The following is a 17,347-nucleotide window of genomic DNA, read 5'->3' on the forward strand; positions in this document are numbered from 1 at the left end:
AGTGGCCTTCGCCGAGGCGTAGGCCAGGCCACACCCCCCGCGCGGAGAGTCAAACCGGGAGGAGAGAAATTTCCACGCCCACCCGCGCGGGCGCTACGTCACGTCGCTGACGGGCGGGACCCGGCCGGGCTGTGGGGAGGCTAGATCTCACCCGGGTGGGAACGGGCCAGGTGCGGCGGGCGTGGGGTTCTTTGAAGGGGCGGCCTAACTCGACGGGGCACGCGAACAGAGAACGCGAGCCCGGGCCCCACCTGGCGGCTCGGTGGCCCCGCCCCCGGGGCGGTAGGGCTGCTCGGGGTGGCCCACCACCGGCGGGCGGGGGAGGTGGGTGTGCCGCGGGTATAAAGCGGCGAGGCGCCATATAGGCTCCCCCATCGCCTCCCGTTCCCGTCGCCGCCCGCCACTACCAGTCTACCACCACCTCCCTCCCCTCCCCTTCTCCCTCGCGAGAGGAGAGAAGCGAGAAAGCCAGAGCGAGCGTCTGCCGGAGCTCGGCCTCCGTCCGTTCCGGCAGCAGCAGCGCGCTCGGCGCGGACTGGCAGCACCCGTCCGCCATGGGTGGGCTCGAGGAGATCAAGAATGAAGCGGTCGATCTGGTGAGGAATCATCGCTCGCTGCCGCTACCATCGCTACTAGCGCCTGTTTGCGCCTTGATTCCGGGTTACTCTACATGCTACTCTCTAGTCTAGTCTTGGCGCTCTGCTTGAATCATATGTGCGACGGTCACTTTCCTTTTGACTTTTTTTTTTGGTCTCCGTTCCTCCTCCTCCGCCCTGCTGCCGGAGGAAATCATGGAGAAGTTCATCAACTCCGAAACCAGTTTAATTTCACTGAGAAACATAGTAACGATTTTTCAACCCAAAAAACACACACGAAAAGGGAATCCCGGAATCCTGTTCGTGTTCATGCAAAGATTTATGTCTCTCCGTCCCCTCGCATGGCTTTCCGGCGAGGGGAAGAGCCACCTGGGCGCGGCCTTGGCCAGGTTCCCCCCGTGTTTTGGTCATGTGAGCTGTTCGTTTGAATGCTTACAGCTCGCCGCCCACCTATACATCTCCGGAGAGAGAAAGACCCACCTATGAATTAGCTCACTCACTTATTGCTGTTTTAATCCGCCGTATTTAATACGACAAAATTTAAATTCATTTCCAGCTCTGCCAGCTACTACTTTCCTGTGGACGTTTTACTAACCATATATATGTATTCCTGCTGTTAATAATTTCTTATTCGTAACCGAATAAAATAATGGTGGCTATTGGTGCACGTAAAGTCAAAACTCGAGAGGTATTTATTATGCTTGGCACGGGGCACGCAAATCAACGGGCATCATGCTGCCGAGATTAGCCCGCTAACGGCCGGCTCAGAGAAAATCCGTGCACCTTTGAGCTGTTGCTTTTTCGTGGTTGACCCGGCGGAGCGGCCACAGCCCACCTGACGAGTGGCGCGCCTGCTCATCTTTTTTCGCTCCGCCGTCCACCCCGGCCGGGTTCACACGCGCGCCCGGGCTTGCACGCCGGAAACGGACGCGCACCAACCCCCGCACGAATCTCCAGGCCCGTGCTTCGCTGGGGCACACGTGGGCGGGGCCACGGAAAGTGCGGAGCGGCAGCGGGGGGGCGGGCACGGCCACCCTGCGCCAGCGGCCTCTGATCGAGATCGGACGCCCGTAGTGTCGGCAATCATTGGCCCCGTACTGTCCCTCGGGCTCTTCTTTGTCAGGTTCCAACAGCTCTAGCTGGTACCCGATGACAGAGTGGCCCCACGCATGGAGTGTTGTTAGACTGTCCGGGCTGTGACTGCCAAGAACCTTTGAGCTCACCGCAGTGATGGCGTCCGTGTTTGCAGGAGAACATCCCCATCGAGGAGGTGTTCGAGCAGCTGAAATGCACCCGCGAGGGGCTGACCTCCAACGAGGGCGCGCAGCGTCTCGAGATCTTCGGACCCAACAAGCTAGAGGAGAAGAAGGTAACGGCTACATCAAATCTGCACATGTTTTCCTTTGGACTAGTCCATATATGTGCGTGCTATGTGTGATTCTAACAACTTTGGTTGCCTCGCGTGGTGCAGGAGAGCAAGATTCTCAAGTTCCTCGGGTTCATGTGGAACCCGCTGTCCTGGGTCATGGAGATGGCTGCCATCATGGCCATTGCCCTGGCCAACGGCGGCGGCAAGCCACCGGACTGGGAGGACTTCGTCGGTATCATCGTGCTCCTGGTTATCAACTCCACCATCTCCTTCATTGAGGAGAACAACGCCGGCAACGCCGCAGCTGCGCTCATGGCCAACCTTGCCCCCAAGACCAAGGTGAGCACAACAGGCTGCAGCGAACAAAATCAGAAATATCTTTTAGAAGAAAAAACATATTTGAAAGAATAAAAAAGAAAAGAAAACGCATGCATTTATTCCATAGTAAGGTGGCTATGATATTTTGGTAGACAAGTTGCAGTATAGTGGAAGGAGGAATCTTTCTGTGTGAGCTTTTAGGCCGAAAAAGGTTCAACTATGTCACGTCCAAAACTTAAGTTCTGAATGGTCCATTGGATGTGCCATCATCATGAGTGGGCATATATTCCATTATTGAGGAAACGATAGGAACACAATTGGATACTGTTTATTTGGCATAAAGAATTTGGATAGTTTAGTGCACCTTACTTAACATTTACCGTTCATTTGAACCTACATTTTTTTCCTGCAGTGCAACGGGAAGTCAAGTTCCAGTTTCTTTCTTACGTAGGTTTAGTCTTATCCATGGTAGAATAATGTGCAGGTATCTGAGTAGGGGGATGTATTATTGTCTTGCACATGGACTTATATATTGGCATCACAATTCATGTCAACTGCCTCAGAGTTCTCAACTTGAGTGTCAATACTGCCTGTCTCTTTCCTGTATTTTCAAATCTGTTAAAAAAAAACATGCCATCGCTCCGACGCACATTGCTGTCATATATACTTCGCATTTATTTTTCCAAGTTGTGGCGAGTCATACACATTGAAATGTGTTAGGTACCATGATGCAGTCATGTAGATAGTGACAACCTGAAATAACCTGTATTCATTGTAAACTTTGTAGCTGATTGTTTGAAAAAAGATTTACTATTCATTTGAACTCATTGGATTTTGGTTACCTGTTGTAGGTGCTGAGAGATGGCCGATGGGGCGAGCAGGAGGCTGCAATCTTGGTTCCTGGTGACATCATCAGCATCAAGCTCGGTGACATTGTCCCTGCTGATGCTCGTCTCCTTGAGGGTGATCCTCTTAAGGTTGACCAGTCTGCACTTACTGGAGAGTCACTCCCGGTGACCAAGGGCCCTGGCGATGAAGTCTTTTCAGGCTCAACATGCAAGCAGGGTGAAATCGAGGCTGTGGTCATTGCCACCGGAGTGCACACCTTCTTCGGAAAGGCTGCTCATCTTGTTGACAGCACCAACCAGGTCGGACACTTCCAGCAGGTCCTCACCGCCATTGGGAACTTCTGTATCTGCTCCATTGCAGTCGGTATTGTTATCGAGATCATTGTCATGTTCCCGATCCAGCACCGTGCATACCGCAGCGGAATTGAGAACCTGTTGGTCCTTTTGATCGGTGGTATCCCAATTGCCATGCCTACTGTGCTGTCAGTCACCATGGCCATCGGCTCCCACAAGCTATCACAGCAGGGTGCCATCACTAAGAGGATGACTGCCATTGAGGAGATGGCTGGTATGGATGTGCTTTGCAGTGACAAGACCGGCACACTCACCCTCAACAAGCTTAGCGTTGACAAGAACCTCGTCGAGGTGTTTTGCAAGGGTGTTGACAAAGACCATGTGCTGCTGTTGGCTGCAAGAGCTTCAAGGACTGAGAACCAGGATGCCATTGATGCTGCCATGGTTGGCATGCTTGCTGATCCTAAGGAGGCCAGGGCTGGTATCAGGGAGGTGCACTTCTTGCCCTTCAACCCAGTTGACAAGAGGACTGCTCTGACGTACATTGATTCGGATGGCAACTGGCACCGTGTCAGCAAGGGTGCTCCTGAGCAGGTGAGGAATAGTGAACTAATATTGTTTCTTTTTTATTGGAAGTATTGCAATTTGTACTTTGTTCTTTCAGAGTGACTAATTAATTGTTACTGTGATGAAACCCAAACAGATTCTTGACCTCTGCAACTGCAGAGAGGATATGAGGAGGAAGGTGCACTCTATGATCGACAAGTATGCTGAGCGCGGTCTTCGTTCACTTGCTGTCGCCAGACAGGTAACTTGGCTGGTGATCTTTTCATGTTCCTTTTGTTTTAGTGATCAGGGAGCCATATTCTTATACCCAATGTAATCTTACCACAGGAAATACCTGAGAAATCAAAGGACTCTGCTGGTGGACCATGGCAATTCGTTGGTTTGTTGCCCCTGTTTGACCCCCCTAGGCACGACAGTGCTGAGACAATCCGCAAGGCTCTTGTTCTTGGTGTTAACGTCAAGATGATCACAGGTATGTACCCTGTTACTACCAAATGGTCATGAAATCTACTGGGCCAGTATTTCCACGAGTGCTTAATTTGGACTTCTTTTGTACTTCAGGTGACCAGCTTGCTATTGGTAAGGAGACTGGAAGGAGGCTTGGCATGGGTACCAACATGTACCCTTCCTCCTCATTGCTCGGCCAAAACAAGGACTCTACTCTTGAAGCACTTCCTGTCGATGAGCTCATTGAGAAGGCTGATGGTTTTGCCGGAGTCTTCCCTGGTGCGCCAAATACCTAAATATTATTTACTTGTTATGCAAGGTATCTTTTGCTGACGTTGTTTCTCTTATGCAGAACACAAGTACGAGATTGTGAAGAGATTGCAAGAGAAGAAGCACATCGTTGGTATGACTGGAGATGGTGTCAACGATGCCCCAGCTCTTAAAAAGGCTGACATTGGTATTGCTGTCGCTGATGCTACTGATGCTGCAAGGAGTGCTTCTGATATAGTACTTACTGAGCCGGGTCTTAGCGTCATTATCAGCGCTGTCCTCACCAGCAGATGCATCTTCCAGAGGATGAAGAACTACACTGTAAGTTCTTTTCTAGGCATGTTTTTTTTGTTCCTTTTCTTTGTAGCTTGCATATGATCTGCATTCTGACTCTTTTCTCTGCCTCATCTTCTGAATCACCAGATTTACGCTGTCTCGATCACCATCCGTATTGTGGTATGTACATGAGACACAAAAAATTCAACTGAAATATAAGGCTTCCTTTCTCTGCAACCTAAGATAAATTTTGTTTTGCAGCTTGGGTTTATGCTCATTGCTTTGATCTGGAAATACGATTTCTCGCCCTTCATGGTCCTTATCATCGCTATTCTTAATGACGGTATGTCTTCTTGTTTTCCAAGTAGTATTTCAAACAGTACAGTTCTAGTATAAGCATCAATTCTAATTGTCCAAAACAATAATGCAGGTACCATCATGACCATCTCTAAGGACAGAGTTAAGCCGTCTCCCCTGCCTGACAGCTGGAAGCTGAAGGAAATCTTTGCTACCGGCATTGTCCTCGGAAGCTACCTTGCTCTGATGACTGTCATTTTCTTCTGGGCCATGCACAAGACCGACTTCTTCACGGTTGGTTCTCAAACCTTATTCAGTATTACAGATTTAACTCACTCTGTATGAACATTCATGTCTGAAGTCTTTTCTCACTATGGTGCCGTTGTGCAGGAGAAATTCGGTGTGAGGTCAATCAGGGACAGCGAGCACGAGATGATGTCTGCACTGTACCTCCAAGTCAGTATTGTGAGCCAGGCTCTGATCTTCGTCACCCGCTCCCGTAGCTGGTCGTTCGTGGAGCGCCCTGGTCTGCTCCTGGTCACCGCTTTCCTGCTCGCTCAACTTGTAAGTACCAGCTGGCTGCCTCCGAACTACCTGAAAATTAACGCAACAGCACATGCCTAATCTGAGCCTGTCTTGTTGGTGCAGGTTGCGACCTTCCTGGCCGTGTACGCCAACTGGGGCTTCGCCAGGATCAAGGGTATCGGCTGGGGCTGGGCCGGTGTCGTGTGGCTGTACAGCATCGTGTTCTACTTCCCTCTCGACCTGTTCAAGTTCTTCATCCGCTTCGTGCTCAGCGGCAGGGCCTGGGACAACCTCCTCGAGAACAAGGTACCGAACCACTTCTCCTGCCGTTGGATAGGTAGACAGATGTAATAACTATGATTTTCTGAAGCGGGTTTGCTGACGGAATTCTGTTGTGCAGACCGCCTTCACCACCAAGAAGGATTACGGGCGGGAAGAGAGGGAGGCGCAGTGGGCCACCGCCCAGAGGACCCTCCACGGCCTCCAGCCGCCGGAGGTGGCCTCCAACACGCTGTTCCAGGACAAGAGCAGCTACCGCGAGCTGTCCGAGATCGCGGAGCAGGCCAAGAGACGAGCTGAGATCGCGAGGCTGCGGGAGCTGACCACGCTCAAGGGCCACGTGGAGTCGGTGGTGAAGCTCAAGGGCCTGGACATCGACACCATCCAGCAGAACTACACGGTGTGAGGCCGGCACCGCCGGGATGTCGACGAAACCTTTCTTTGCCCCGTATCGCGAACGGAGTCATCTGATTACTACAGGAATTTTTCGGTGATGAATTGGAACCAAACCAAAACAAAAAGAAAAAACCGTGTGGCTGATCTGACCGAGAGCAGCCCTAGTTGTAAAGCGCTATACCACCAACACCAGATAATGCTATATGATGGTATGGTTGTGTGCTCCGTCTTGCTAGGGAGCTTCTTTTTCTCTCTCTTTTTTTTCCTCTCCTTTTCGCTTTCTTTTCACTAGTGGATGGAGTGTGCGCGTGTTGTAATCGTTTTACTTGCGTTTTCCCCTAACTAGCCCGGTGGTCTCGCGGAATGCGAGACGGAGAAATAATGCAACAAATTTTCTGCCACATTGCAAGAGTTTATGCTGTCTTGTTCTTCCCTTCTCCCTTTTGAGCCATACACACGGTTACCGCAAACAGCATGGCTCTGAGTTCTAATCTGGTAGGTTTAGCTTCTTTGTGGATCATCTGCCTTTTGGCTAACGTCTTGTCCCTGTCTACTGGTGCTGCAACTCCTTTTCAGTTTTCACCGCGTAAAAAGCTGGGGCGCTTTTTACTCGGCTCGCACTTGCAAAAGCGCAGGCCAATACCAAGGAAATAATCCCCGGAGCAATGATAATGTAGCAAGAAATCAACAGGCTCTGTATCTTGATGAGTCTGCAAAAAAGGAGAGGAATAATATGGACAAGGGCATGCATGCGTTGTAAAGGAAAAGGAGGTTTTGAAAGGTTCCTCACACACCAAATTGTATTCAGAGATTCTGTACGCCTACACGAGGACTGCACAATTCCAATCGCGACCGGGCAAAGCGATGCAGAGGAATAGTGTTCGCCTGCAATTTCCCTTTCTCTTTCCGCCTGCCCAAACGCACTGAACCACAAGCCGGTTACAGTCACGACGGGGAGAGAGAAAAAGGACACGTACGGAAAAGCGCGAGGCGTGGGGCAGACGCAGCGCGCGCCGTCCCGGCACGGCCGCATAGGTCGCGCCGGCGCCGGCTGAGAGGCACGCGACGTCCGATCCGGCGACCGATCTATCGCCGCCGGGCCACTCACGGCAGGAGGACGGGGGCGGCAAGGCAAGGCTCACATAGTCACATGACACACAGCACCTCACGGCTCCACGCGAGGCTTATCCCGGTCGCGATCCGCCCCCGTCGCCTGCGCACCACCGGTAGTGCGCGTCGCTGGCCGTCCTGTCCCTGCCAGCAGTGGCCGTTGGCGCTGGCCGCCGGGCGGGGCATCGCCGCCCTCCAGCGAGAGAAAGAAAAAAGCGGGTGATTCCTGCTGCAGCTGCAGTTGCGTCCTACGCGGACGCGCGCTCCGATGGGCCGGCGGCGCTCGTCCATCCAAAGTGCTCGGCGGGTAGGGTACGGTAGGCATCATAATTCAGTGACATCGCTTGCTCTATCTCATCTCTCTCCCTTGTCCAGGGCCATGCTCGCCTGTCCCTAGCTTCATCATCTGCCGATCGGGCCGCGCTCTTGTTCCGTTGCCTTTGGATGAACCTGAACTCGTGTAGTGTAGGCAAGTAGGTAGGCATCGGTCGCTTTGCTTTCGCGCGGAACTGAGCTAGCAGGATAGGGATCCGCTTCGGCTGGGTTGCAGCGCACGGCGTCAGTGCAGCGCGGGCATCTCATACTGTTCAGCCCCGGTCATTTTCTCCACCCGTCGCCCGGGCGTATCGCATACTGTTCTTTTCTCTCGCACTGTTGGTATGGCTAAGCACGTAGTAGACGATAAGGGTGCAGCCAAGGCATCCCCTACGGTTCTTCAGCTTCAGTCACTTTCCGGCCGGGCGCATCTATCTCATGCCGTTGGCTTTGTGGAATCGTCTCAGCGCTGAGGTACAAGTACATATGATCAACACGGATATGTTCGTGCCGTGTGCTGTACATGTCGACATTCTACCAAGGACAGGTAACGAATCGGACAATGCAAGGCCGGCCGGCGCTCTGAATGGCTAAAGAAGAGGCTCCAAATGCAGACGATCCACCCTCACTCGTTGCAGGAACAACCTTTATTCAGTTGGAGCATAATTGGCCATGTATGCTTTGCCGCTGCCTGCTGGCCTTGCAACCGACTCCAGCCAATTCTTTGGTGCTCGTGAATCTGGCCTTTTCTCGCCAAATTTTAAAAGGGGGAAGAGATCGTGTCGCTGTGCGCGCCGGTGTTGCTGCTGAACCTGAACCTGAACGGAACGGTGCCCGATCACCATGTCTGCATTATTCAGATCCGAGGGGGGCCCATGATCGACTGGAGGAGCTTAAAAGAGGGGACAGGCGGAGCTGAGCCCGTGCGCGGGATAAGATAGCTTTCCCAATCTCATGTAGGTGGAGGTAGGAGACGCGCATCTGGCATGGCATCCCCATCGCCTCGCCGTCGCAGGCAGCATCCAAAAGTCGAGGCTGCTAGCCAGCTAGCTAGACGATGATTCGAAGGGAAGCAGGAAGCTGCATTATGAGGAGTATAGACTACAACTCTGATTGATTGATTGGTCCGGCGGGCAAGTGCACTGGCTGCAGAATTCTGCAGGGAAAGGATGACAAGATCCTCCGTTTCGTTGGGGGAATGAGGGCAAGTGGGACTCGGAGTGGAAGCGATGGCGAAAGCTTGTACTGGGCGGGCAGTGGTTCAGAGCTTTCAGAGGTAGATGATGCCTGCGACCTATTTCAAAAAAAGATGATGCCTGCGACAAATTGGCGTCGATTCTGACGACAGAGCTTGGCTTGGAATAAAGGGCAAGCCCGAACCCTTGCCTGCGGTCCCGAAAGCCGGATTCGGATTGCTTTCAGCTTTCTTGCTCCTGTTATCATGGAGATTTTATTTCTCTTTTTTTTTTCCTTGTCTTCTGGAGTTTCTCTAATGTTTTGTTTTTTTCCCTACCCTTGGAGGCGCCAGGAAGAGGAGAAACTGAGATGGTAGTCTAAGATGGGCCATTTTGCTAAAGGAAAGCAGGATGGGCTCTGCAAAAGCAGTGTAGGGCGTTGGACAGCAAGACGGCCCAGACTGTGCGGTGCCATGAAAACACGGGCCCTAACTTTTATGGGCCGTCATGAAAACATTTGTCAAATGTTCGAAAACGGCCGGCTACTGAATTCTTCGTCGTCCAAGCAAAGTTTGGCTGGCCCGCTACCATCTTCTTCTTACCGGGGCCTGGAGGCCCAGCAATTTTGCCTCCCCGTCCGTGTACTAGAAGCACTATTTTTTTCAAGCTCAAAAAAAAAAAGAAGCGCTATCTTCAGAAACAAACCGAGCGGCATGCGCATTTCCAAGTCGGTGCATCAGTTCAATGTGGCAAGGATCGGATCGGAGGTGTTGCTGTCTGCATCGCCAGCTCTAGCTTGCAATACTACTGCAGAACCACCGATCGCGATCGCAGCATTTTTTGTGTGACGACCCGGCCCGGCCGCCAGCAACCACGACGTCTGCTGCATGTGACTCTCCTGTCCGGCTCCCTGTAGCTAGCGTTGCAACTTCTCGTTTCGAAAGCGAGGTTGACGACGGCTGCTTCGCTTCCCTATCTATCAATGCTACCCATAGATTTGTTCCGATAGGTTTAATTGTAAAGAGCTCATTGTCGATCGATCGCAACTCTGAAGCCAAGTCCAGAACTAGTAACAGTCGAGCGACCTTTTGATTGCCAGCAGCAAGGACTTAATCCGGGCCAAAAATGATCGGTCTCTTGCCGCGTCCATCTCGCGCGCGGCATTAGTCTGCTTTTCTGAAGCTGGCAAATGTCAAGAACACCCAATGTCAGTCGCACAGTGTTGTCAGATGCAGTGTCAGGGGGCTTGCTTTTATCAGGCACAGTGTTCCTGATCGAGCAATCCATCCATGGCACACTTGGTCACTGACAGCGTGATCTGATCCTCCAGTAATCAAGTACAGCGGCGATTATTTAGCACAGGGCGAGCGAATCCCCGGGATCTACTGGACAATGCTCCATTAATCGGCTCGTACGAGCGCCGTACAGGCCGCTAACTCTGATGGAGATCGATCGATAGATGCTGGCAAGCGGCACTGTTGCCGGCCAAGTACAGTGTCTGAGTGCCCGGCCGGCCCCTCAGCTGGACGGGCATGGCCCGTTTCTGATCCTAGGTCCTGGTGGCCTCGGCCCCCGCTCGCGGCCGGCCCCCGGCCGCTCCTTCCTTTTTCCGGGGGAGATGTGGCCACCGGCTTGTGCCCTGGACGCTGCGCGCCAGGCCGTGCGGGCGTGGTGGGATGGATGCATGGATGGGCCTTGTAGTGAAAGAGACACACCACATGCCCGTGTACTCGACGGCCGTATCGATCACCAGGGCCAGGGCGCTCGACGCAACCAGTCGCCGGCCGGCGTGCATGCTTAGCTACGGCTCGAGGTCTACACCTTTGCTGCCACGACTGTTCTTCAGATCCAGGTGCGGTCGTGCGGGGCAGTATGTAGCTTTTCTAGCCTTTCGATCGTGTGCTCTCGGCCGACCCTGCGCACCAACCAACCGTCTGTCGCCGCGGCCAGGCCGCGCGCGCTAGAATGTCTTGTCCGGGGCCTGTAGCTAGCTAGGGCCCGGCCTGAGAGGAGAGATGTGTGCTGTGCCAAGCAGGCCTGGTGTATCTCGCCGGCCGGCAGGGAGATGCCTGGGGCGTACGTGCGCGTGCAGGGCCAGTTGACGACGGCGGTAGGTGCGTGTACCGCATGTGCGCAGCGCAGGCATCAGCAACGGGGCCGGCGACCGATAAGATAGACCCGGCCGATCGAGTTAAATGGGTTTTACGAGCCCTTCATGTACATGTCTCGCGACTGCTAGCTACGACCTGCAGCTTGCTTCATTCCTTCAGATCAATTCGAACTTCCTGTCTTCCTAAGCTCGCTTTGCTATCTAATTTTCGAGCAGAAATCAGAAATGGCACAATAACTGACACGCATGTAGACTCGAGACTCCTCGACCTTTGGCAATGTCCTGCTGCCCTGATTCAGTAGTGAGTATTTACCTTGTGTTCAGTGGCGACCAGTGCTTCTGTTCGGTCCATGACACTGTTCAGTTCAGGCTTCCTAGCTGTATTCTGATCTCTTTTGGCAAACCGACCGCTAGCTTGTTCTGCGTACGTGCTTGATTGTTCACATGTGTGTACCGGTGAAAGCGAGTAAAAGAGTGATGGTACTCTCGATCGGCCGATCGATCTCGGGCGGTCCCCTACCTCGCTCGCTCAAAAGCTGCCCGAACAAATTATTGGGATGACAGGACAGGACGGCCGACCCCGGCCTTGCTGCCACACATGCTAAAGCTCCATGCCTGCACGCATGGACCCAGCGGATCAGACCAAAGTTCCATCAAAGGCGTGTGCGAGCTACGAGGTGAGGCCGGGGATCATATCCATCGCCGGATCCATTTCCTTTCCACCCACAGTCGCATCCAGATTCGATCGGAGTGAAGTGACCATCGACACTGTTCTGCCCTGACTTTTCCTTCATCGCATCAGGTTCAGAGATGGAGCAGCTGCAGCTAGCTGCATGCATGCGCAGCTAGCGGCTCTCTCTGTCCGAACCAGAGCTTAGTGGTAGGGTTTCGCTTGCAGCACTGTATTATATGCAAATCTGCCCGTCCCGATCAGAGTTTGGTTGCTAGAGTTTGTCTCATGCGCCCGCTACATTACAAAAGGGACTTTCGCTAATAACAACGCTGTAATAAAAAGGGTTAATTAATTAATTGCCACAAGAGCATTATTACTACTAGCTAGAGGTGAGTTAATCTGAGGATTACCTCGTACGGCCATGTCATGAACAAGGTGACATGATGCATTATTGGGTTTAGCGCGGTTATGTCTGAAACTCCAAAATAAAAATTTGAGTTTCTTTTTCCTTTTTTCTTTGACCCAGGACGAGAGAATTGAGGAAAACAAAACAAAAGGAGAGCTCCCACAACATGTAACTTTTTTCACAACACATGTTGCCCACACCAAAATTGCGAAAACACAAAGTCAAACTCATAGCCATCCCTGCTAGCTGTCGCACTGGATTAATTTAGCTTTGAATTATTACACCTAAGGAGAATCCATCTTAGGAAGCCTCTGAACAACATGAACAAAATTCATACGCCTTAGCAATTTGGAGTCCATTTGTTTGACAAATGTTTATAGGTCGACGATAGATGAGTGCCTTTTTTTTGTTTTCGTCATGGAGAATAAATGCGTGTCTGCACACCATGTTGAACAAATGGTCCTTGGATTCCTTGTCTCATTAAGCACCATTATCCACGCAATTATTGATTTCGGGGAAAAAAGTGCTAAGAAGTTACTACTTATATCTGTCAGCACTAGCTTACCATTGCGCATGCAGGAAAGGTGACCAAAACATAAACAAAAGGAGCAGTGTATGAACCATTTTTTTTTGAGAAAAAAAAAGTAAACCCACCTTAAGTACTCTATATAAGTATACGTGTTGGTCATATTTTTTTTTCTTTTAGACACAGTACTTTGCATTTAAAGTCCCTTAAATGGTCATCATCACAAGGTGTTCACAATCATTTCTGAACAGAAGTGGCAATACCATAGACAAATATAGCGAAATAAAGAGAGTATCTGGTGGTATGATCATCTCATCTTCCTTGATCCAAAAGTAGTAAACTAGGATAGCTTTGTCTTGGGACACATCTTCAACTGTGAGCCGAAATAACCAATGCAAATAGCCGCGACATGTGCAACAGACAGGTAGGCAACCGATCGAATAGTAGATTAAGAAAAGTCACTATTTATTTTGACTATTTACCTTTTTATTGACACTGGAGCAGTAGTACTATGAATGGGTGGATTAACCAACGGCAACGACGACAAAGCTGGGCCGTGGGCCCCGGATTGGATCTTGTCCGTCGGATCACTCACTGTTACCTGCTGCGATTTACCTACGCATCCAGAGGCAGGCGCCCGTACGCCCTCTCCATAGACAAGCACACGTGGTTTTTCATCCCACTGCACTTTGTACGGTGGTTTGCGGCTACTCGGATCGTCTGCGTCAACCATCGCCATATTTACTACTAGGGAACATGCATGTAGGGTGTAGCTTGCATTTTTGATGTATCACTTGAATAAATTTCAAGTTTGAACAACAAACATAGGTGTTGGCAAATAGAAAATTCTGGTTTTAAGCTATGTTTTCTTTTAGTGCAATTTATGTATTTCATCTAGTGCGTAGGGATTATGTTAAAAGATGGTACATGATGCTGGGTGATATTTTATTATCCCTTCTATAATAATAAGTAAGGGCATCTGATGTGATTGGTGATAAAGCGGTATATGTCCATATATAGTCTTGTTAAGAAAAACTAATGTGTTTAAGCATTGTCGGTTACACGTCACCCATTCAAAAAGTCTTACCATTCAAAATTCACGGTGACATTTAAAGTTGGCAGGTGGGAAACATGTCCCCGATGTAAACTTATGAGGGTTGCTGGTGGGCGGGCGCAGAGGATCCCCGGCGTCCGTGGACCACGGGGCCGGGCCTTCCACAACGCCGGGTCTGGTGACATGAGCCACAGTCGTGGCCCAAAACAAAGTGACGTGTGTCGAGTTGAGCGGCAGGGCCCATACGCATGCATGCACGATGCTGCTGCTGCATCTCGCGCAAAAAAGCCGCTCTGCATGCCTGCCCTGGCTGGGGTAAAGCCGGCTAGTAATAATATAAAAAAATATTTGTGCGCCAACAACGACGGCCGCCGGGCCGACTCTGACGTTCGACTTCGACTCGACGCTCCTACAAGAGCAGGCCGAGTTGGAGCACTGTTCATCCGGTCTGGTCAAACAGTGCAAGCTGCAAAGAGTTGTTGTACTAGCTAGCTTGTTCGTGGCCGTGCAGATAGGATAGGTACATGCTAACGGGAAATCATACCAGCAGCTGCCCGGAACAATTGACACATTTTCTTTTCTTTTCTCTTTTGACGAAAACACGTCCAGCGCAAACACACACGCTCATACTAGTAGCATCTTCGAGACGCTGGGCCAATATATTTTAAGAATTAAGATTACATGCATTCCGTAGTTAATTAACCAAGAAAACCAGGAGCACCCAGATTATTAGTCGAAGATTCAAATCTAGCACAAGAAACTATAAACACTAGACACATATCTTCCTTTTTCCTAAAATGTGAAGTGTACGTGTAGTAGTTTCTGATGCAACTTTAGGTAGTGAACGCGATGGGCAGATGCGCTGCATGAGTGTAGCCCTATACTCCCAAGTCCCAACCCATGCCCAAGCCGGGCATATATACTTGTCCAGAGAATCTGGCCATAATTAAGTAAGCAGTAATAACTCCGATTGATTGAGCACATTCAATTAGCCTCCCCAAGTGGCAACCGGGCGATTGACGTCTTGGGCTTGGCGGCATCCATCGTTGATGCTACGGTGGGCGGGCGCCGGGCTCGCGCGCGATCAGGATCAGCGCGGTCGTGTCGACGGCGACGCGCGGTGGCCCGACACCCCGGCGGCGTACAAGATAACCTCAGCCTCAGCCCCGCAGATGCCCCTACGCCTACGCGGCTAGCTAGCCTAGGTCGCCCGCCCGCCGCCCCGTCAAGCCGCTTGGCCGGTCTGCGACGCGGGCGCGCGGCCGGGCAGGCAGTCCCCACCCCCGGGCGGCAGCGCCGCAGGCCGGTACACGCGTGCGTGCGCGCGCGCGCAGGCGGATCCAAAGCACGCGGTACCGGCCGCCTCGTGGCCAGGCCTGGACCTGCGCGTCTCGAGCGATCCGCGACTGTTCGCTCGCTCGCTCGCCGGGCCGACCCCCACCACGAAGCGCAGGCGCACGGGCGGGGAGGGTACGTCCGGCCGGCCGGCGCGCTCGTGCAGCGAGAGCAGGCCGGCGGCCGGACGGCGACGTCGGGGGTGGCCCGCGCGCGCGCGTCCAAAATCCTCCGAGAAACAACGGTTTCAGGTGGCAGCCGCAGGGGGGGGCCAGTGCTCGCCTAAGCCACAGCGGCCCGCCTGGTGGCGTACTGTGCGCCACGAAAAAGGCGCCCCCCGGCCCGCCGGCTGCAGGCTAGCAGCCTGGCTCTCTGGCAGCTGATGAAACCAAGCCCCGCCGCATGCATGCGCTGCTTTCGCCGCTTCCGGCCGGCCGGGCGCGCTCCGTCGCTCCGCCCCGGCCGGCCGGCGCTGGTCCCTTCCTGTCCCCCAACCGCCTCTTTCTTCACGATCTAGCTCTTCCGGCCCCGGCTGAACAATTTCTGCGCCGCGTCCGCGTGCACGCCCGCTCCTTCCTAGCTCATCTGTAAATGTGCTAGCTAGCTAGCTGCCCGGGTTTCAATTCGTGGCCTTCTTGATTCGTTCGCGCTGCTGGCTGCACGTACGAACTCTTGGCGCGCCCGGCGGCTGACACACCGGGCAGTACCGGCACTGTTGGGAGTTGGCCGACCGGCCGGCCACGCACGCACGCATAAACAGCGCGGCCGGGTCGGTAGCTAGCTACCTGCTCTGGGCGACGCATGACTGCCGCCGGCCGGCCGGTGTGTACCGCCGCGCACGAATCCGCCAAGTTATACGAAATCTAGCGAGCTAGCCAGGGTTTTTGCTCAAACGCGGAGCTGGGACAGAGACGCATCGGAGCTGGGTGGCTAGCTTGCTAGCGCCCCGCACGGGCGCGACGACGACGGCACCGGACAGCGACCTGACACGGCCGATAGATATCATGCATGCGTACGACGCGCCATGGCATGCAGCGGGCAGGTTAATTCCGGAGCGTGGTTTAATGTGCTCTGATGCGGGGCGAGATCCTGCACTGTGGGTGAGTCAATGGCCGTGACGCCGCCACAGTGAAGCTGGAGGGGGCGGGCGGTGGTGGCCTGGCGCCCTGGCCGGCCGCGATCTGCGCGCGAGGGCGCCTGCCGCGGCCTTCTGCTGCATGCTTGCTGCCCCCGTCCGGGCGGCGCGATCCTTCCTATTTGCTCCACTGGCGTACACGGACATCGATGTGTGGTGTTAGCGTAGCCCTGTACAGTATGCGCTGTGTCGTGATACTGTCACACGCCCAGGAGTGCCGTGGTACTGTGTATACATTCTGGCAGGATCTCCTACGTTGCTCGTTCCCTCTACGGGACATGCATGGATCGACAGGGGATGATCTGTCTCAGAAACTCAATGCGTATCGGTCGGACTGGGCCCCCACAGAAAATAAATCGCAGAAAAATGATTTTTCTTTTGGATTAATCGCAGAGAAATGATCAACCACCGGCGGTTCCTCTCCAGAGAAGGATGGCTGGCGAGTCTCACCAGAAAAATGAAGTGGAGGCAAAGGAGATTTCCTTTCAAAAGAAACAAAGGAGATTGACTTGCACGATCTTCCCCGGCAAGTTCCCACGGCTCATGCCATGCGCCCGGCGAACTCTCAGAGGTCGACGTGCGGCGGCCGGCCGGCCGCGACGCGCCGTCCAGTTCGCGCGCCCGGCCGCCAACCTCGTCGCTCTTGATCGCCGGCCGTACCACGCCCGCGTGCCCGCGTACGCGCCGACCGGCCGGCGGGCGGATCGACCAAACCGGCCGGGATCGATCGGATCGCCATAACATTCGGTCGATCTCGTTTTCCACGCACGTTAAACCAACAAGGGTAGTACGACCACACAAAAAAAACAAGGGTAGTACGTACTGTGCGGTGCTGGCTACTTACGGGCCGGAGGGCATGCATGTAGTTGATGGTAGACACGTACGAAGAGTTAACGGGGCATGCAGGACGGACGTGAGATGGAGAGTATTTTTGTGCACAGGCTAGGCCGGCCGTGAAGTAAAAAAGGAAGTAAATTTCGCCAGGACTGGACGGTACATAACGCTATTACCCGGCCCCGCGGACGG

At 53.1% G+C, this 17,347-nt stretch overlaps 1 protein-coding gene and 1 long non-coding RNA gene across 2 annotated transcripts; one reads left to right on the forward strand and one right to left on the reverse strand.

Moving 5' to 3' along the window:
- The first annotated feature begins 370 nt into the window (after positions 1–370).
- On the forward strand, positions 371–6,883 carry LOC112901456 (plasma membrane ATPase-like). The gene is given in 16 exon segments (XM_025970383.1): positions 371–596; positions 1,846–1,965; positions 2,068–2,304; positions 3,135–3,188; positions 3,190–3,235; positions 3,238–4,019; positions 4,129–4,233; positions 4,320–4,464; positions 4,554–4,718; positions 4,792–5,030; positions 5,133–5,165; positions 5,247–5,328; positions 5,416–5,576; positions 5,673–5,846; positions 5,931–6,113; positions 6,208–6,883. Coding segments are annotated over 16 exon segments (2,853 nt in total). The 5' UTR covers positions 371–554; the 3' UTR covers positions 6,493–6,883.
- Positions 6,731–8,108, reverse strand: LOC112901457. The gene is made up of 2 exons (XR_003230303.1): positions 7,277–8,108; positions 6,731–7,192 (listed from the first exon to the last, which is right to left on the reverse strand). It is a non-coding gene; the product is annotated as an uncharacterized LOC112901457 (long non-coding RNA).
- Between the last annotated feature and the right edge of the window lie 9,239 nt (positions 8,109–17,347).

Source organism: Panicum hallii, chromosome 7, assembly GCF_002211085.1.
Source record: "Panicum hallii strain FIL2 chromosome 7, PHallii_v3.1, whole genome shotgun sequence".
In the NCBI taxonomy this organism is placed as follows: domain Eukaryota; kingdom Viridiplantae; phylum Streptophyta; class Magnoliopsida; order Poales; family Poaceae; genus Panicum; species Panicum hallii.